Consider the following 21,904-nt stretch of genomic DNA (forward strand, 5'->3'; position numbering starts at 1 on the left):
AACTCTCCTATTTGTCCTCCTCTTCCCCAGCACTGTCTTACTTTTCTGTCTTGTATGTGTAGTATTGAGGTTTGAATTCAGGACCTCACATTCTCACTTGACTGGTGCTCTACCACTTGAGCCACAGCTTTCTTCTGTCCTTCTTCCTTTTTTTTTTCTTCAGTCCTTGAACTCAGGGCACTGTTTGTTGTCCCTGAGCTTTTTAATTTTGCTCAAGGCTGTGTTCTACCATTTGAGCCACAGCTCCACTTCTATTTTTTTTTAATTGGAGGTAAGAGTTCTACAGACTTTCTTTTCTGGGCTGGGCTTTGAACTGAGACCCTCAGATCTCAGCCACTTGAGTGCTTGACATTTTGTTGGTTAATTAGAGATCAAAGTCTTACAGACTTTTCTGCACTCTACCACTTGAGCCACAATGCCACTTTTGGCTTTTTCTATTTATTTGGTACTGAGGAATTGAACCCAGGGCTTCATGCATGCTAGGCAAGCACTCGTCCACCATATTGCATTCCAAGCCAGACCAGCTCCTATCTTAAGATATATATATATATATGTATATATATATATATATTAGTGTGTTAATTGTACCGAGGGCCATACCTTTAACTACTTTTTCATACAGACCTAAACGTATGTCTGAAGTTCAGGGCTTTACTCATTCCTGACAGCTCAGGTACTGGTTGAAGTCTAACTGGAGTTTTAAACCCAGGCCCAAACTCAAGGGATTCTATACCAGATCTGTCCGCAGGCCTCTGTGGGAGATGTTAATGATGAAAGACAGAGAAAGGGATTATTATTCAGTCTGGGATATGACTTTGGAAGAGGCAGAAATGAGCACTTCAGCCCATCTGCCAGAATGTGGCTGTTTAAACAGATAAAGAACTGAAGGTGTAAGAAGAAAGCATTTCATAAATACTAAATAGTCCTGGTGAAAGTATGGCCTGGAGATTCATTATGCATGAATCCTGTGCAGAGCAGCTGCTATCAGTTGGTTGAGTGAAGTAATTTTGTTGCTGCCTAGTGGGTGGTCTATACTGAAGAGGAATTACTTTTTAGAGGGGGAGGGAGGAGAGGGACTACTTGGTCTGACCTCACCTTTGCTCAGCTTGCTTGCTTGGCTGGTGCACTACCACTTGAGCCATGCCTCCCGTCTTGTTTTGGTTTTTGGTTGGTAACTTTGGAGACAATCTCAGGGACTTTTCTGTCTTGCTTGGCTTTGAGCGACCTTCCTCTAGATCTCAGCCTCTTGTGTAGCTAGCTATGATTATGAACATGAGCCACCAATGTCAGGGCTGTGGAAAAAAATTCAGTCCTCTCCATCCTTCCTTATGTTACCCTTATTAGGCCTGGTCTTTCTTGGATTCCAAGGTGACCGCAAAATGACTGTAAAGAGAATAGCTTAGAGCAAAGGCCGGTAGAAAATATGTGCAGTGGTGACACGTTTTTCCCGCTTTTCGTTCATATGCCCAAGTAAGGCCATCGGTACTTTTCAGCAGAAGCAGCTCTAAGTACCTGTTATTGAAGTACTGAACCGTGGATTAGGGGTGGAGCTGATCTACATACCACTTCAACAGCAGTAACTTTGTGAAATTGCATAAAGCCACGCACGAAACCTGCAGCTTCTATCTGGAAGAGCCAGGCAGGTCTGATTTGTTACAGAGAGAAGTCAAGCTGAGTTGATAACAAACCATTCTCCATCCCTGCTTGGGGAATAAGCCGGTTTAGCCCGCCTCCTGCGCAGGCGCCTCCTGCGCAGGCGCAGGAGGAAGGCGGACCAGAAACCCTCCAAGCGAGCCCTTCCCCCCGCCCCCTCCACTTTCCGGGCTTCTCCCAACGCGCAGGCGCAGAGAGTGCGTCAAGATGGCGGCCCCCGTGGATCTGGAGTTGAAGAAGGTAAAGAGGGGTTTTGAGCAGGTAGAGCTTTCTCGGTGGAGGAGGAGAGAGTGTGGGCAAGAATACTGAAGGAGGCCCGTGTCTCGAAAAAGGAAAGGGCTCTCGAGGAGGGAGGGCATGGTTTCCGGAGTCCTCGGGCGGCGCGTCGGTCTCCTCAAGCTGGGTGGGCGTCGGCTAGGCCCCGGCGAGTGGGTTCGCCCGTGCCGGGCCTGCTTCCTGGCTGTCCTCCCGTCCCGCGCTTCAGACACCCCGCTTCAGGTACCTGTGGAGCCTGCCGCGAAACACTGTCGGGCTCCTTTGCTTTTAAAAAAAAAAAACAACTCTGAAGTCGGCGTTTGTTTTTTAGGCCGTTTATTCGATATCAAGTCTGGAAAGGGCTCAGTGTCTACACTCCAGAAAGTTAGGCACTGGCTTCATCGGGGATTAAATGCCGCGTCCCCCTTTTGAAGGACTTGTAAAAACAAACTTTTGCAAATGTGGTCAGTATCAGGAGGAAATTGGATTGCTCTCCTACTTCAACCGGTTGCTTGTAAAAGGGTTGTTTCTGCCAACATTCCCCCACTCCCCTCCCGCCGAAGGCCGACGAGCACTGTAAACAGCAGGGAAACGACCGTTCTGGTAAAAGAAACTGTTAGAAAAGTGCCAGAGATTGAGGCTAGAATCCCAAATGTTCCCGTTTCACTTCACGTGTTATTTTAATTAGGCTTTTCAGGTGAGCATTATCATGAAGTAATTGCTTCTGGCTAACCTTGCATAAGAACTGGGGGTTGCTGAGCTAGGCATGATGGCATACATACCTTAATAAGCTGACCACTGGGATGCCAAGGCAGGTGAATGGCAAATTTGAGGACAACCTAGGATGGTAATCTACACACGCACACGCAAAGCTAAGCTGTCATTCTGAATGAAACTACTATTCTGAGAATAGTAAGAGTTTGTCTTGTTCTTGCCATTTTTGCCTTGAAACTTGTGGGCTTACTTGCTAGTTGGCTGTACTGGAGTTTGAATTCAGGGCCTGTGCATGCTAGGAAGGCACCCTACCACTTCAGCCCTGTTTTTTAGCCTAGCACTTGTACATTTAGCTTAAGAAAAATGTTCTTTTATGCTGTGTGTATGTGTGTGTGTGTGTGTGTGTGTGTGTGTGTGTTTTGCCATAATAGTATTTTTATACTGTCAGGTAATACCTGAATTTTACATTTCAAAACATAATTGTGCATTCTAAAATTTTACCTTTTTTTTCTTGTGAAAAGTTGAAATTGAAATCATGGTTTAGTTAGAATTAACAGGAATCCAGCTGTGGATGTCTCTACTTTCCAGTATTATTTGAATTTTTGTTAAAGGTAGACAACAGACAAGTGCAAGCAGAAAATAATTGAGGGCCAGGAGTGTGGCCTAGTAGTATAGTGCTTGCCTAGTATGCACAAAGCCCTGGATTAGATTCCTTGGTACCACATGCGCAGGAAAAGCCAGATGTGGTGTTGTAACTCAAGTGGTAGAGTGCTAGCCTTGAGAAAACCCAAAGACAGTGCTCAGGTCCTGAGTTCAAGCCCCAGGACTGGCAAAAATTGAATAGTTTTGACAACAAATTAAAAATGTGTTTAAAAGTTTTATCTTCTCGGTGTGGGGAGGGAAATGGGGACAAAAACATAAGAGGGGATATCAGTGTGTGAAAAGTAATGGCACACTCTTATCTGGCCAATATAACTGTAACCTCTCTATGCATTGAAATAAAAAAACCTTTTTTTTTCTTTTATAATTTTATCTTCTAATATCTTCACAAGGTCTTTTGTGTGTGAAAACTAAAAGGAAATTTCTGACACCCTTCTCCCTTTTTCTGCACCCTCCTGTCCCCAAAATAAACTCTCCCCCACCCCCATCAGATGTGGGGCTTTAACTCTAGGCCTGGGCACCATTCCTGAGCTCTTGAGCTCAAGGCAGTGCTCTACCACTTGAGCCACAGTGCAACTTCTGGTTTTCTGGTGGTTAATTGGAGATCAAGTTCTCAGACTTTTCATGCGGGGCTGACTGAATTGTGATCCTCAGATCTCAGCCTCCCGAGTATTTTAGGACTACAGGTCTGAGCCACTGGCACCCAGCATAAACTTTTGACACCTGCCTAGTAGATGGGCACAAAGTCAGAATGAAAGTTAGTAGCCTGCAGACGCTAAATGTTTTTATGCTGTGAATTTGGCAGCAAGTGAAAGTCATTCTAAGCACTGTGTTTATCTTCAAGTTAGTAAACACAAGGTTCAAATTTGGTATGGTATGTACAGATGAAGATCATGATGTAATTTTGCCATTCCTTTAGCATTTTTTTCTCATTTTTATCTTTCTCTTACAAATACTTATATTTAGATTGGAAAGATTTATTTATTTATTTGGGTGCTTATCCTGAGACTTGAATTCAGACCCTAAGTGCTGTCCCGGGAGCTGTTTTGCCTAAGGCTAGCACTTTACCATTTGAGTTATAGCTCCACTTCTGACTTTTTGTAAGTTTATTGGAAATAAGAATCTCATGGACTTAATTGCCTGGGCTGACTTGGAACCTCCAACTTCAGCCACCTGAGTAGCTAGGATTTCAGGCAGAAGCCACTGGTGCCTGGCCACTTCTATCTTCTAACTCATTTAGTTAATTTGTAGCTTGTGGGTGATAAAACTTGCTACCCCTTATTTACTATTATTGAAAGAAGTAAATAAGATGTGTATATGTACAAATATATATACATATATATGTAATGTCCTTCATTGTTCCCCCTTATTTCAAACCAATACGGGCAAGTCCTTTGAAATATAGTTTCTTTTATGATTCTTGTTTTGAGTCTCTAGGCTCCATTGAGTGTTAAATTTATTGCTTTTATTATTATTTTGCCTATTGTGGGGCTTGAACTCGGGGCCTGAGCACTGTCCTTGGACTTTTCTCAAGGCTAGAGCTCTATCACTTGAGCCACAGCACCACTTCCAGCTTTTTTGTATGTATGTGGTACCGAGGAATCGAACCTGGGTCTTCATGTATGCTAGGCAAGCACTCTACCACTAGGCCAAACTCCCGGCCCCCATTATTATTATTATTAATTAATGTAATTTTTGCCTGAGCTTGAACTCAGGGCCTGAGCACTCTCCTTGAGTTTTCTCAAGGATAGCACTCTACCCTTGAGCCACAGCACTACTTCTGGCTTTTTCTGTGTATGTGGTACCAAGGAATTGAACCCAGGGCTAGGCAAGCACTCTACCACTAGGCCACACTCCCAGCCCCACTTTCATTATTTTTTGTCTATTTGATATGGTTGGTTAATGCACACTTACTTTGCCTTAAATTGATTACATCTTCTGAGGACAAGATAAATTCAGAAGTTAGCATAGTATTACAATTATATAGCAACATTAATGTTTGCATCGGTAAATTTCACAACTTTGTCTCTAGCTAGTGGGCTCTGTTTTAATAAGTTTAGATTTGATCTAAATGTTTTCTTTGAGATGTTTTACCTACTAAATCAAAGATTTGTTTTTGCTAGGCCTTCACAGAACTCCAGGCCAAAGTTATTGACACTCAACAGAAGGTGAAGCTTGCAGACATACAGATTGAACAGCTAAACAGAACAAAAAAGCATGCACATCTTACAGATACAGAGATTATGACTTTGGTAGATGAAACTAACATGTATGAAGGCATAGGAAGAATGTAAGTAAAATATATTCTTAATGGTATTATCTTGAGAACATTTATCTGAAATAATCAAATTTCCTTTTTTGCTTGTTAAAATTTTTTTTAGTTGTGCAGAGGAGTTCCTGTTCAGAAATTGGTTCATTTTCAAACTTGTGTTAATGTGTCAGAAATAACCTTCAAAATCATCTAACGAAACACCTTTTCTAAAAAAATGAAAACCATTTCAGAAAGATATTATTAAATGTTTGAATTTATACTTTGAAGTACATTTCTTATTCTCTCTACAGTGAGGTACTTAAATGTGTGATTTTTTTAATGGGGATATATTGTAATTTTGTATGTGAAAATTTATTGACCCAAATGTAAAATGAAAATAAAGATTAATTTACCATTTAGGTATTCTCATTCTACTAGAACAATTTCCATGTGAGAAATTTGGTAAACTAACTTGCCTTTTGTTCTAATTAACCATTTAACATTCAACTTTTTTCTCTCAACATAATATCTTTGTGAGAGAGGGTAGGTTTGCTTTGTATTCTTTAAGAAGAAGATGAAGAATGGAAAAGCTCTTAAGTACAGGTCACATTCCATTAGAGTGAGCTAGAAGAATGATTTTTTGTTTGTTTTTAATGGGTGAAGTGGGGAGAAGGGTTTTTCTGGAATTTGGTCTTTGGATATTATGTAGTAAGAGAACCATTATTTTAAGTTTATTTAGGTTTTCTAGTTACAGTGGAATTTGACGTCAGTTTTGGGATGACTTGTGATTGATATGAAGGACGCATAACTTGTAAAAATTTAATAATGACTATAGAATGATATTATGAGCAGTAGACCCTGCTCATGACTAATCAATCAGTTTTGCCTAAGATTATGATATATTGTTGATCTGATTTGCCTTCTTTTTTGGCCAGTCCTGGGCTTGAGCTCAGGGCCTGAGCACTGTCCTTGGACTTTCTCAAGGTTAGAGCTCTACCACTTGAGCCTCAGCACCACTTCCAGCTTTTTTCTACATATGTGGTACTGAGGAATCGAACCCGGATCTTCGTGCATGCTAGGCAAGCACTCTACCACTAGGCCAAGCTCCCAGCCCCTGATTTGCTTTTTGAGAATGAACAGCATGTCATTTATAAATTGTATCTCTTGAGTTTATATTTTTCATTTTGTCTTATTTTAAGAGAATTTAATCTTGTTAGTTTTTAAATAGTACAAAATTTAGGATGAGAAATTAGAGTGCTTGATTATATATGTATGTAATATGAAGTGCATTGTTTGCATTCAATACAGGATAATTTTATCCTTAATGTCAATATCTTTAGGTGTTTTTTTTTTTTTTTTTTGCCAGACTTGACTTGAGCTCAGGGCCTCAGCACTGTCCTTGGACTTTCTCAAGGCTAGAGCTCTACCATTTGAGCCTCAGCACCACTTCTGGCTTTTTTCTACATATGTGGTACCGAGGAGCCAAACCCCGGTCTTCATGCATGCTAGGCAAGCATTCTACCCCTCAGCCAAACTCCCGGCCAATATCCTTAGCTGTTAAGTAGCAAGGCAGCTTTTCTAGCATGCTGTTAACATTGTGTGCTTAGATTTCATGTCATTATACAAGCCATTGTTTGTTACAGCTAAAGAATCTCTTTTACTGTGTTTGGCCTTTTGAGTTACAGTAAAGTGTTCATTTTTAGTTATAATAATTTCACTTATTAAACATTTTGCAGAAGTCATGGAAGAGTTCAAATTTTTTTTGCATATTGCCTGAAGCACTATAGATAGGTTGTATTCTATGCAAATAATTGTAGTGATTAAAGGCTCAGATATGAATTAATGATAGTGACATTACTTTCAGAATATTCTGTGTAGATTGCATTCTTAAGAGAAATGTATAGTTTCAAATGTTTCGGCTTTTAAATTTTTGTGCCTTTTTCTTTGCACTAGAAGTATGAGTTTGACCCTACATTGTAAGGGCATGTAAGGTGAATAGCGTTTGTTATTTGGCTAGAGTATTAGTGCCCTGAGAGGAAGAAAAGACTTGCTGAGTATTAGTCTGGTCATGAGGATGTTCTTTTTCTTGATGCCAAACCTGAAATATCTATTTCTGAGTTTATGGTCTTGAGTAATCTTGGATATCATTGTGATTCACTACTTTAATATTGTCTTTGCCTTAAATTGTCTTCTTTTTTGAATATTGCTTGGGAATTCTGATTATAATATTAAATTTCCCTAAATTTTTGTTTACAAAAAAGATAAAACGCTTTATTTTAGCACCTACAATAGATTTTTATGTTTCTGAAATTAAGGCCTCATTTCTTAACCAACACAATAGCTCTTAACTGTTTTTCTTGCCTTCTGTTTGTACCCATTCTTTACACTTGCCAGAATTGGTCATGTCAACATACCTCATAAATTCTTAAAAAGTCTAAACTTGTAAGCCTTGTATGGTTATTCATAATCTAGCTAACCTCAGGTCCAACCACTTTTTATTGGCAGACTTAGGATAGCATATATATTTTCTTCTTTTCTTGTGGTTTAGTCATGTGTTGAGATTTTGGGGTTTCATATGTACTTTAAACATGCTCTTCTTTTTTTTTTTTTGCCAGTCCTGGGCTTGAGCTCAGGGCTTGAGCACTGTCCTTGGACTTTCTCAAGGCTAGCACTCTACCACTTGAGCCTCAGCACCACTTCTGGCTTTTTGCTATGTCTGTGGTACCGAGGAATCGAACCTGGGTCTTTGTGCATGCTAGGCAAGCACTCTACCACTAGGCCAAACTCCCGGCCCAAACATGCTCTTCTTGATGACTGATGTGTAGAAGAATACATTTACTTTGCACAAACATGTCGTATTTTTGTGGTTTCTTTGCCTTTTCTCATGCTATCATTGGTCTACAGTAATTTTTGTTTTTCCCCTGTGAAATTCTCATCCTTAAAAATACAGCTCAATCTTAAAATGCCTCTGAAGATTTGTGTAGCCATTGTAGCAGAGTTACACAATCTTTTCTGGGTGATAATAGGGCTTTTGTTTCTATAGCCTGTAGAGCACTGCAGTAGTGCTCTCCACCTAGATCATCACTCTGAAATGATGTACACATATTATCTTAGTTTCCTGTTTTTGTTTTTTTTTCCTTCAGTTGTGGAGCTTGGACTCTGGGCCTGGGCACTGTCCCTGAGCTCTTCAACTCAAGGCTAGTGTTCTACCCAATTTTTTTTTTTTTTTTTTTGTGATTAATTGAAGATGAGAGTCTCAAGGACTTTAGTGCTGGGGCTGGTTTTGTACAGTGATCCTCAGATCCCAGCCTCTTGAGAAACTAGGATTACAGACATGAGCCTGTGACACCAGCTACTTTTCTCATTTGTTGGTATAATGTAAGGCATAAAAGAGATGTTCAGGGGCTGGGAGTCTGGCCTAGTGGTAGAGTGCTTGACTACTAGTATGCATGAAAACCCAGATTCGATTCCTTGGTACCACATACATAGAAAAAGCCAGAAATGATGCTGTGGCTCAAGTGGTAGAGCACAAGCCTTGAGAAAGCTCAAGGACAGTGCTCAGGCCCTTAGTTCAAGCCCCAGGACTGGCCAAAAAAAAGATGTTCAGTAGATTTGTTTTGGTTTGAGTTGAATCTGCTTAGTCTTACCTAAAACAATAATTTTCTTTAGGTTCTTTGAGAAAAAGATGTATAAAGTAAGTAGGGACCAGTGGCTCATGCCTGTAATCCTAGCTACTCAGGAGGCTGAGATCTGAGGATTACGGTTCAAAGCCAGCCAGGCACTAAAAGGTCTGTGAGACTCTTATCTCCAGTTAACCACCAGAAGACCGGAAGTGATGCTGTGGCTCAAGGGTTAAGGTGGTAGCCTTGAGCTGAAGAGCTCAGGGACAATGCCCAGGCTCAGAGTTCAAGTCCTGCAACTGACAAAAAAGATGTATAAAGTGTCTAATTTAAGAATTAGTGCTCATCCATTTTGTTTTGATGTATGATTTAGTGAAAGTGAAATTATAAAAATAATATTTTTCTACTAAGGTCAAAGAAATTATTTCTTACCAAAATTGTCTTTGATCTCACAGGATTAATGTGACAAGATTATAGTTGTTTCTTAGATCTGTTGAGAATGACTAGACTAATTCTAAATGCCAGCCAGTTGCAGCAATAGTCAGAACTGACAACAAAGAAACTCCACACTTGCAGTTATGCTGAAGGTAGCCTAATTCTTGGAGATTCAAGACTAGTCTGTACAAAATAATTTCAATATAATGGTATCATTTTTACATTTCCTGTCTTCATTTAGGATAAAGTTATATTTTTCTTCTTAGAGTATGCATTTGGTTTAAGACTATTGCAAGTTCAGATACCCTTCCTTCAAGCTTCTAAGGAGGAGAAGTTTGTTAGTGTTGAAGACTTCTTACAGTTCTCTTTCTTTTTTGGTTAGCTGTTTTTGAACTCAGAGCCTGAGTACTGTCTTTGGGATTTTCTCAAGGCTAGCACTCTGCCACTTGATCCACAGCACCACTTCCAGTTTTTTCTATGTTTGTGGTACTGAGAAATCGAACACAGTTACCTATTTTTGATTTCAAATAAGGAAGTCAAGCAAGAGGGTCAGAGATGAATTGGTATATACTATAAGACCTGAACATTCATTGCTCAAAGCTATAGTCCCATCCAGTCTTTTGGCATGTTGCCAGCACATTTTAGTTCTCTTACTTCATATTCTTTGGAGAGGCTGTTATGTAGCCTGATACTACTACCACCAATTTCTAGTTTTGCTACTTAAGCTGTTTGTGAGCTGACCTCACCCTACTGCTTTGAGAACTATGATGAAAGTTACAACTGTGGGATGGTCTGTCTGAATATTTGGAAGTGTTTGTCTTTGCATCTTTCTAACATGCAAAGAGGCAATACAGATTTGAATCAACATGTTGTGAATATTTCTAGTATTTTTTTCATAAATAAGAACTTATTTATATTTTTTTTAAGGGCAGTTTTCCTTTTTTCTTTGTGTAGTGCAAGATGACCTTTTTTTTTTTTTATTTTTTTATTTTTTGCCAGTCCTGGGCTTGAGCTCAGGGCCTGAGCACTGTCCTTAGAATTTCTTAAGGCTAGAGCTCTTCCACTTGAGCTTCAGTGCCATTTCTGGCTTTTTTCTATGTATGTGGTACCAAGGAATTGAACCTAGGTCTTCATGCATGCTAGGCAAACACTCTACCACTAGGCCAAACTCTTAGCCCCCAAGATGACTTTTTAAGAAATGTGTTGATTTTTTTTTTTTTGCAAGAATTATGTTTGGAAGTGCACATAAAGTGACATTTAATCATGCTAGTGTTTCAGGGGACAATCATGAGAATAAATGTCAAACTTCTTTTTATTAACAGTAGACAAGATCCCATCCCCGATTTGATGTGAAGACTAGTATTCTAACACACTTTTTATTTGGGTATTATGAAAATTTCCACGAGATAAATTGGTCTTTTATTTATTTAAATGTAGAAGGAACTTGAGTAGATTAGCCTTTGAGAAGAATGAGTGCCTTTTTAAAACTTGGAACCTAACTAAAAATAACTTTGTGTCATATTTAAACTAATTTAGAGGTATGCTACCATTCTGTGGGTATTTTTTACATTTAAGGAACTAAGAATGAACAATGGTATAAATCTACCAACTAGATAAGTGTCTAGCAATGCAGAAATTGCTGTTTGGGAGCAGTGTTGCTATTTCTACATGTTGAAGTAATTTAATGGTTTATGCCTGCTGGTTGAAAGATCCAGTGGCAAATACTTGAGATAAATGCAGCACAGGTAGAAAGTGAAGTACTATGTATATTTCTGATAGGTAAAAGATTTAAAAAAATTTAGACAGTTAAGCATTTTGGGTGTAAAAATTGAGATTTAATGATATCACGATTGAACTGCATTTAACATTATTAATCGGTTTTGTGGTAGTCTCATTTGTTAGTATTGAACTGTAATTTGAGTTGTGACATTCAGTAAAGGCAGCATGACTACTTTACAGCTCTTTCATAATTTCATGTAGCTATAAAACACATTTTAAAGCAATTTCTTAATTGTTTTATTCTGAGCTTGGAAAATATAAATTTAAAATATAGAAAATATTTTTATTTTTTGATAAATGCTGTTGATAATATAGTAAAAATAATTCTGGTGAAAGCAGCAGCATAAAGTTTAGTTTTTTATTTTGGTGCTTTCAACAGAAGGTTAAGAAAGCAGTAAACATTTTTGATTTTAAGAACCTAATGAAGTTTTTTGTTTTTTTCTTTTAGCTTTTTTTTTTTTTAAGAAACAAGTCCTGGGGCTTGAACTCAAGGGCTGGACACTGTCCTTGATCTTCTTTTGCTAAAGGCTTACACTCTACCTCTTGAGCCACAGCACTACTTCCAGCTTTTTCTCTTCATACGGTACTGAGAAATGGAACCCAGTGCTTGCTAGGCAAGCATTTAACCACTAAGCCACATTCCCAACCCCCCCCCCCTTTTTTTTTGCCAGTGCTGGGTCCTGAGCACTGTCCTTTGGCTTTTTCAAGGCCAGAGTTCTACCACTTGAGCCACAGCACCACTTACAGCTTTTTCTGTGTATGTGGTACCAAGGAATCAAACCTGGGTCTTTGTGTATACTAGGCAAGCACTCTACCACTAGGCCATGTTCTTGCCCCCACCCCTCTTTTTTTTTTTTTTTAAAGAAGGAAAGTTCTTGGCATTCAGAAACTTAGAGAACATGACCTGTCCTTTGTAGATTTTTTTTTTGTGACGGTTGTGGGACTTGAGCTCTGGGCCTGGGCACTGTCTCTAAGCTCTTCAGCTCAAAGCTACTATACTGCCCTACGTCTTGGCCTGGGCGTTGTCCCTGAGCTCTTTAGCTTAAGACTACTGCCCTGCCCCTTGAGCCACAGTGCCACTTCTGATTTTCTAGTGATTAATTGGAGATAAGACTCTCACAGGCTTTGTAGTGCCTGGACTGGCTTTGAACCATGATCCTCAGATCTCAGCCTCCTGAGTGGCTAGGATTACAGGCATGAGCCACTGTGCCTGACTCCTTAGATTTTTATGCAGAGCCATTTAAAGTCAAGGCTTTCATTGCTCAGGGTTTCAAGGGGTGGGGGGAATTCTCCTGTTGTGCAGGGAAAAATGACTAGTTTTATTGACATGGAATATATATATAAACCCAGAAAAGCACACTCTTCTCTTGCATAGATTGAGTATTCTGGGGGAGATCTTTGAGTAATGTTCTTAATATACTTAAGATGTCAGTGCTTTAAACACTTGATGTTCATTACACCTCTGTTCTTCCTGTCTACAATGACATCACTGTTTTTAGGCCAGGAGTGGTCAACAAACATTTTTGTAAGACTTACATATTGAAGTATCTGCAGAGAGTACTTTAATACTTCTTTTCTTTCTTCTCTTCCCATGGTTCCCAGACTCTCAACATTCTCACTCAAACATAGGAAATTGTGAAAAATGTGTTAGAGCCTATTGTTAAATAAGAAGTTTATTTTGGAGAGTACAAATATGCTAAATTATTTTTATGCCCTTGTTATGTATGGAGTTAACTTTAGTCTTTAAACTTGGTTTAAAAAAATAAGGATAGTGATTCAGTTATCTGGAAGACTGACATTTAAAAAAAACAAAACAACTCTAGCCAAGCACTGGTGGCTCATACCTGTAATCCTAGCTATTCAGGAGGGTGAGATCTGTGGATTTCAGTTTGAAGCCAGCCTAGGCAGGAAAGTCTCTGAGACTCTTCATCCCGAAGTGGCGCTGTGCTCAAAGTGGCAGAGCATTCCTAGCCCTGAGTAAAAAAATCTCTGGGACAGCATTCTCAGGACAGGCCATAAACACCCCCTCTCCCCCGCCCCTGCAAAAAAAAAAATCCACCATTGAATCTACCTGGGTTCAATTCCTCGGTACTAATACATAGAAAAAGCTGAAAGTTATGAGAAGAGGTATCAAGGTTTGAGAAGTAATGCACCCATTACCTAATGAATGTAACTGCAACCCCTCTGTACTTTATCCTGACAGTAAAATACAATTAAAAAGAAAAAGCTGGAAGTGGTGCTGTGGCTCAAGTGATAGAATGTTAGCCTTGAGAAAGCCCAAGGACAGTACTGCGGCCCTGAGCTCAAGTCCCAGGACTGGAACAAAAAAAAACAAACCCAAAACAAACAAACAAAAACAACAAAAGCCCTGTTTGTTTCTTGCCAGTACTAGTTGTATTATGTGTTGTTTTTTATTTTTTCCCCAGTCCTGGGGGTGAGCTCAAGGCCTGAGCACCGTCCTTGGACTTTCTCAAGGCTAGAACTCTACCACTTGAGCTCTCAGCACCACTTCTGGCTTTTTTCTATGTATGTGGTACCGAGGAATTGAACCCTGGTCTTAGTGCATGCTAGGTAAGCATTCTGCCCCTAGACCTACGTCCCAGCCCTGGTTTGGTTTTTTCTTTCTTTATTTATTTTTTGCCAGTCCTGGAGCTTGAACCCAGGACCTGGGCACTGTCCTTGGACACTTTTTGCTCAAGGCTGCACTCTGCCACTTGAGCCACAGCACCACTTCTGGTTTTTTCTGTGTATGTGGTACTGAGAAATTGAACCCAGGGGTAGGCAAGCACTCTACCACTAGGCTACACTCCTGGCCCTTTGTACGGGTTTTTAGAGCTTTTCACCTTGTTTGATCAGTTGCACTCTACCACTTAAGCCACATCTCCAGCCTGTCTTTTTGCTAGTTCTTTTGGAAATGGAATCTTATGGACACCCTTTCTTGCTTTTCTTATGTAAATAAAAATGAATATAGCAGGAGTCTGAACTGTGTTTTGTTACTGAGGAATTCTGTGCTATAACTGAATGAATTCTGGCTGAATTTGTCTAAAAAGGAAATAGTTTTAAGCAGTACCAAGAATTTTCTGATTTTTAACTGCTGCTTATCTCATAGTGGCAAATTTAGGAACAACCTACTGTCTAATCAGAGTGAGATGACTGAATTGTTCCTATCAAGGAATATAATCTGCTTAATGAAATGTTGGAAAAGGAGTTCAGAAAAATACTGACCAAGGTAGTCTATATATGTGAACACATAGTTGGTAATGAATTGTTAGTGGTCTTTTCTTTTTCTTGCACGAAAAACTGCTGGGCAGGGTTCCAGTGGTCCATACCTGTAATGCTAGCCACTCAGGAGGTTGAGATATGAGGGTCAGGGTTCGAAGACAGCCCTAGCAGGAAAGTTCACGGGACTGTTACTTCTAAGTACTCAAAAGCTGGAAGGGTAGGTGTGGCTCAAGTAGTAGAACACTAGCCTTGAACAAAAAAAGCTAAGGAGTATTGCCTTCGCCTTGAATTAAAACCCCAGTACTGGCACCCCCCCCAAAAAAAATTGCTGGGAGCTATTACTGTGGTGGCTGCCTCTTATAATTATAGTATACTTGGGGAGGGAGGATGAAACAAGAGAATGGAGAATTTGAAGCTAGCTTGGGCTACGTAGGGAGACCCTGTCTCTGGAATGAATGAATAAGGTGTCAGCACTTAGGAACCAGAGACACGAGGAACATGAGTTCTAGGCCAGTCTGGAGCTACATCATAAGACCTTTTCTCAAAAAAATTTAGCCAGCCAAACAAAAATGTCTAAAAAAATTTCTGGCGGGGCCGGGAATTTGGCCTAGTGGTAGAGTGCTTGCCTAGCATGCACGAAGACCCAGGTTCAATTCCTTGGTACCACATACAAAGAAAAAAGCCGGACGTGTTGCTGAGGCTAAAGTGGTAGAGCTCTAGCCTTGAGAAAGTCCAAGGACAGTGCTCAGGCCCTGAGCTCAAGCCCAGGACTGGCAAAAAAAAAAAAAAAAAAAAAAAAAAGAAAAAAAAATTTCTGGGATCTGCAAATAACTATTACCCTGATGGAATAATTAAGAGTTGTAGTAGGTTTCATGTACCAGTTTTGCCTATGCCTTTTGAAGAATGTATATTCATTTTATTTTTAGAATTTAGGTTTGAATGGGTATATCTGAGAGAATATTTCATTGTCCAGGACATAACTTATAAATTCTTGTTTTGAGGGAAAATTATCCTAGAAATAGCTAGATTACTTGAAAGACACTATCATTTAGGCTTTGAAAAGAGAATATAAAATATTCTGATTATAAAATTGGCCCAATAGCAGAAACTAGTATTAAAAATATAGCGTTAGGACTAGGAGTGTGGCCTAGTGGCATAGTGTTTGCCTAGCATGTCTGAGGCTCAGGGTTCTATTCCTCAGTACCACATACACAAAGCTGAAAGTACTGCTGTGGCTTAAGTGGCAGAGTACGAGCCTTGAGCAAAAAGTGCCTAAGGATAGTCCCTAAGTTCAAGCCCCAGGACTGGCAAAAAAAAAAAAAGTATATTTATATGTTTATCTGTATCTAGCTTTGTGCTGGTGGCTCGCACTATAATCCTAGCTACTCAGGAAGCTGAGATCTGAGAATCATAGTTCAAAGCTAGCCTGGGCAGGAAAGTCTTCTTGTGAGACTATGATCTCCAATGAACCAGCAGAAAATTCTAAGTGGAACTGTGGCTCAAAGTGGTAGAGTATTATCCTTCAGTAAACAACCTCGGGGACAGTGCCCAGGCCCAGTGTTCAAGCTCCATGACCTACTAAGAAAAAAAAAATCTTTAAGCTGGCTGGCTCTCATCTGTAATCCTAGGCAGAGATGAGGATTTCTGTTTGAAGCCAGCCAGGGCAAGAAAATCTGAGTCTTTTAACTCCAATAAACTACTCAGAAAAAGCCTAAAGTGGCTCTGTGGCTCTGTGGCTCAAGTGGTAGTTAGGTGGAGTGCCAGACTTGAGGAAAATGAGGGTCAGGGACAGAGCCCAGGCCCTGAACTCAGATTTCATGGTTTCAAGTGTGCACACAAGAAATCTTTTTAAGTAGATAAGACTAAACTTAAGGTAGACATGTTCTTTTCTTGCTTTTTTGTTTGTTTGAGTAGCTAAGATTACAGGCATGAGCCACCGCACCTAGCCTTTTTGCTTGCTTTTTAGTTAGCTTCTCAGGTATAGTCTTATGCTTTTTTCCTGGCCAGCTTCAAATTATAGTCCTCCCATCTAGAAGTAGGGTTTTTTGTTTGTTTTTGTTGGTTATAGAGCTTTAACTCTGGGCCTGCATACTGTCTGTCACTGAGCTCTTTTTCTTCAAGGCTAGTACTCTACTACTTTGAGTGACAGCTTCACTATCGGTTTTCTGGTGGTTCATAGAGATGTCTCACGGACTTTCTTGCCCATGCTGACTTTGAACTGTGATATCAGATCTTAGTCTCCTGAGTAGCTAGGATTACAGGCATGAACTACCAGTGCGCAGCTTCTGTAAATAGATGTTATGATAGAGGAGTGAGGCAAAAGAGCAAGACTAGTTCTCTTTCTTTTTTTTGTGGGGGGGGCAGTCCTAGGACTTGAACTTAGGGCCTGAGCACTGTCCTTGGGCTTTCTCAAGGCTAGAGCTCTACCACTTGAGTTACCAGCATCACTTCCAGCTTTTTCTGTATATATAGCACTGAGGAATTGAACATGTATTTGTGCATGTTAGGCAAACTACCACTAGGCCAAACTCCTGGCCCAAGACTAGTCATTCTTACTCTCATTCTTTTTGTGTCACTTCATTTGTAGCTGCTCTGAAACCTATGTGCCATTAGAATATGTTGGCAGGCATCGTCTTTTAAGTTTTCCAGTCAGTATGCACTATCATAGCATTTGTGTGTGTGTGTGTGTGATTGAGCTCAGGGACTGAGCACTGTCCTTGGACTTTCTCAAGGCTAGATACTCTACGACTTGAGCCACAGCACCACTTCTGGCTTTTTATATGTATGTGGTACTGAGGAATCAAACCTGGGTTTTTGTGCATGCTAGGCAAGCACTCTTGCACTAGGCCAAACTCCTGGCCCCTGTGTTTTTTTTTTTTTTAATATTTTTACAGTACTGGGTTGGAACTTAGAGTCTTGTGTTTGCTAGATTGTCACTCTAAGCCACTTTAGCCCTAAGAAAAAGAATTTTTTTTCTTCCTTTTTCTGAATAATATACATTCAATGATGACCATACTTTTGAAGTACACACAAAAGACAACATTGCCATTGGTTCTGGGTCGTGTTTAGGGTCAGATGAACATCTTTTTTTTTTTTTTTTTCTGGTTATGGAGCTTGAACTCTGGGCCTGGTTGCTGTTCCTGAGCTCTACAGCTCAAGGTTAGTGCTCTACCACATGAGCTACATTCCTACTTCCTGTTTTCTGGAAGTTAAATTCGAGATACAAGTCTTATGAACTTTATTGCCTGGCTGGCTTTGAACCTTGATCCCCAGATCTCAGCCTCCTGAGTAGCTAGGATTACAGACATGGGCCACTGGTGCCTGGCTGAACATCACTTTTAATTTATGGTGATTTAAAAGAAAGTGAGGTCTGATGGCTGATGTCATTAGTCTTAGCTACTTAGGAAGCTGAGAGCAGAGGATCTTGCTTTAAAGACGGCTTGGGCAGAAAAGTCCAGGAGACTCTCACCAACTAACTAGCAAACAACTGCTGAATTCAGGATTCAAGTGATAGATGACCAATGGCGAGCAAGAAAGCCTTATGAGAATGCAAAGCACTGAGTTCCAGTATGTAGAAGGCAAATACTCTCTTGCAGGGTGATGCAGAACATAGCTTCTAATGTTTTATACATAAAATCTAAAAGCCATCACAGCAGTATATCTTTCAGATAGCACAATTACAAAAAAATGAAGTCAAGGTTTTGAGGGTTGACAATACAGGACCATCGAACATGAATTTAAGGTGCAAATGGAGGTCTTTTACAGAGTAATGATTCTAATCTTGGTTATGTAGTCCTGGCTATTAAGCACACGTGCATTCCACTTGATACTCGAGAATACTCTTAATTCATTTTTCCATCGTGGTACATTTTGAACTACAGAATCTTCCATTTTGTTCCTTGTTCATAATCAGTCAGTGTCTCTGTAAGACTTGCTAAGTTGAGAAATACTGTATCTAATATTCTTTTATGTTAAGATTGCATTCTCTGCAGATAGTATCTTATAATTTACTAGTTTTTTTGGCCAGTTCTGGCGCTTGAACTTAGGGTGCTGTCCTTGAGCTTTCTCAAGGCTAATGTTCTATCACTTGAGCCACAACATCACGTCCAGCTTTTTCTGGTTATGTGGTAACCAAGGAATCAAACCCAAGATCTTGTGTATGCTAGGAAGCACTCGACCTCTAGGCCAAACTTACTTGCCCAATTTACTGCATTTTTAAACAACAAATGATACTTCTTGCAGCTCTTAAAATCTGTATAATATTTTTCTTAGTGAGGACCTAACCTTTTTTCCTGTTTTCTAGAAGTTAATTGGAGGTAAGAGTCTCAGGTCCTTTTGTGCCCGGGATGGCTTTGAACCTTGATCCTCAGATCTCAGCCTCCTGAGTAGCTAGGATTACAGGCATGAACCACCACACCTGACAGACCTTACCAAATTTTACATAAATGTCTTTGAATTTTGATTATGTAACTATTTTTTGAGGTAAACATTTGTGGTTACACAATGGTACTCATCCTTGTTTTTTTTTAACTTTAATAGCTGAGATGTTTTAAGCTTATAGTAGTAGGTTGGCCAGCCTCTGACCTTTGAAGTTGGCACAATCCAACGTAGTTACCTAAGGGATGTGTGGCCATGGAAAAACATGTTTTTGTTGTTGAGTGTTCTTGCTTTCTAGTAATTTTATTTTCTGCTCAAGGGATTTAGTATCTGTTCAAATACTTTCTTTTTAATGGACACATAGTAATGATTTGACCTCTAATCTTAGCTTTGAAATTTTCTTAAGATGCTAATTAACATGATGTCTGATAACCTATTATTTGAGGATACTACTTAATAGCCAGCAATCAATGCTATTTAAAAAGTATATTTCACTTTGGAAATTGCTTCTCTGACTAAAAGGCTTCTTAATAAAATTGTACATGTAATGATATAATTTGGCAGCTCTTGGACCTTGTTTTATAATGTTTTTTACATAATGTTTTTTACATGGTGTCATTGAGACCTATTACAGTTGAAAAACAACCCTTCTCAAATCTGGCGTGGCTTAGTACTGAGAAAACTATTTTGTGCACCACAATCTTTTCCAGAATAGTACTTTGTCTCTTAGAACCACTATGTAGGAACATTTTTGACCTAAAAGGTTGTATGTAGGAAAAGACACAGATTTAATCAATATTTTGCAATATGGGCAATCTATCTAGTATATAATGCCTATATAAGGTTCTTAACAAAAGTTAAAGTTACTACCAAAGATTAAGATCATCAGCTAAATTATCTTGGCTGGCCACATCAGAAGTGTAGTTCAATAATTCATGGGATGAAAAGAGAAGTTTTGAGGAGGGTTATCAAGGTTCGAAAAGTAATGCACCCATTACCTGATGAATGTATCTGTAACCCCTCAATACTTTATCTTGACAAAATTTAAAATTTAAAAAAGGAAAAAATAGAGAAGTTTATCAGATAGTATTAATGGATATGACAAAGTGTATTCATGAAGAAGGAAGTTTCCACTTAGGTCTCCGAACATAGCTTGCTCTTTTTGGTCTCTTTTTGCTTGTATTTTATGGTAACAGATCCTTTTGGTGAGAGACCACTTGGGTGCACTGCTGTTTCTGTTGGGTAGAGAGAAGAAATTGCATGTTGCTACTTTAAACATGCTTTCTTGTTAAGTGATATATTTAGTTTTCTGCTGTTGAATTCTACTGCAAAGAGAAGGAATAATCTGCTTGATTAATGATAATTTTTACTTGAGATTTTTTTTGGCCTAGTTAGATAGTCCTGAAAGGTCTAAATAATTGGAGTTTTCCCTTGGTTCTAGTAGAAAGGAAATATTTTAGTTCATTTATTTGAAACAATAAAACAGTTTGTTCTCCCATTTCCTGCAGCAGAGTTACTAACATAAAAGCCTCAGAACAGATTCAGTGTTAATTTTTAAAGCTTCCTCAATATTTCTCCCTTCATCTGGTAAATAATGTTCATGATTATAAAATGGAAAAGTGAAATTTTCCTCTTGTGCATTTTGAGCTTTTCAGAGATATTACACACTCTGGAAATAATAATAATAGGCTTATACAGTGACTTTTGTGTGAGGAGCTCATATAAAGACTAAGGCATTGATCCTAACACAGTACTTGATTGTAACTTTCAAAGGTCATGAGTTAACTGCTGTTACCAAAAAAGCTTAAAAAAAAAAAAGAAAGGATCAATTTACAAATACTATTTAGAAAAATCTGAATAAAAAAAGTTAAGTTAGATAATTGAAGAAAATTATAGATTTTTTTTTTTTTTTGGCTTTTATTTTTTTTGCCAGTCCTGGGCTTGAGCTCAGGGTCTGAGCCCTGTTCTTGGACTTTCTCAAGGCTAGAGCTCTACCACTTGAGCCTCAGCACCACTTCCGGCTTTTTTCTATGTATGTGGTGCTGGGTCTTCGTGCATGCTAGGCAAAGCACTCTACCACTAGGCCAAACGCCCAGCCCAGCCCATGACTTTATTTTTTAATGAATCTACCTGAAGCCTGGTTTCCTTTTTTTTTTTTTTTTTGTCCCTGAGCTCTTCAGCTCTAGGCTTCCACCCTACCTCTGAGCCACAGCACCACTTCTGGTTTTCTAGTGGTTAATTGGAGATAAGGGTCTCATGTTCTTTAGTTTCCTGGGCTGGCTTTGAACCTTGATTCTCATATCTCACCCTCCTGAGTAGCTAGGATTATAGGCATGAGCCACTGCTCCAGCTGGTTTCCTTCTTTAATAAGAAAGTAGAAAGTACTTTGAAGTTATTTTCTACAAAGAAGGCTTACAGACTGTAGTGGTTTCCTATGGTTTTTTTTTAATTTTTTTTTGCCAGTCCTGGGCTTGAGCTCAGGGCCTGAGCATTGTCCTTGGGCTTTCTCAAGGTTAGAGCTCTGCCACTTGAGCCTCAGCACCACTTCCGGCTTTTTTCTATGTATGTGGTACCAAGGAATCGAACCCAGGCCTTTGTGCATGCTAGGCAAGCACTTTAACCACTAGGCCAAACTCCCAGCCCTTTCCTATGTTTTTTACATTAACAGTGTTATTTTTTTTTTTAACCTAAGTTGAGATGTTAATTTTCTGAGTGAAGTTTATAGTATATACCTACTGATAAATGTGTAGCTTAATTTTCAACTTTGTTTTATAGGTTTATTCTTCAATCCAAGGAGGTAATTCACAACCAGCTGTTAGAGAAACAGAAAATAGCAGAAGAAAAAATTAAAGAACTAGAGGTAGGTTTGGGTGAATATTGCCAGTAGCAGCCAGCTTTAAGAAAAATGAATAATCTTGTCACATTAAATGAAAATCTT

The 21,904-nt window shown here is 39.3% G+C and overlaps 1 protein-coding gene across 1 annotated transcript in view; it reads left to right on the forward strand.

The window, feature by feature from the left end:
• Positions 1 to 1,821: 1,821 nt before the first annotated feature.
• Pfdn1 (prefoldin subunit 1) overlaps positions 1,822 to 21,904 on the forward strand; it is a 56,788-nt gene continuing 36,705 nt past the window's right edge. Inside the window, exons 1-3 of the mRNA XM_090331400.1 lie at positions 1,822 to 1,893; positions 5,406 to 5,572; positions 21,742 to 21,826. Coding sequence (XP_090187526.1) covers positions 1,861 to 1,893; positions 5,406 to 5,572; positions 21,742 to 21,826 — 285 coding nt within the window. The 5' untranslated portion in view covers positions 1,822 to 1,860. The remainder of the gene's footprint in view (positions 1,894 to 5,405; positions 5,573 to 21,741; positions 21,827 to 21,904) is intronic.

This window comes from Megascapheus bottae, chromosome 4, assembly GCF_031878675.1.
Source record: "Megascapheus bottae isolate mThoBot1 chromosome 4, mThoBot2.hap1, whole genome shotgun sequence".
Taxonomy (NCBI): domain Eukaryota; kingdom Metazoa; phylum Chordata; class Mammalia; order Rodentia; family Geomyidae; genus Megascapheus; species Megascapheus bottae.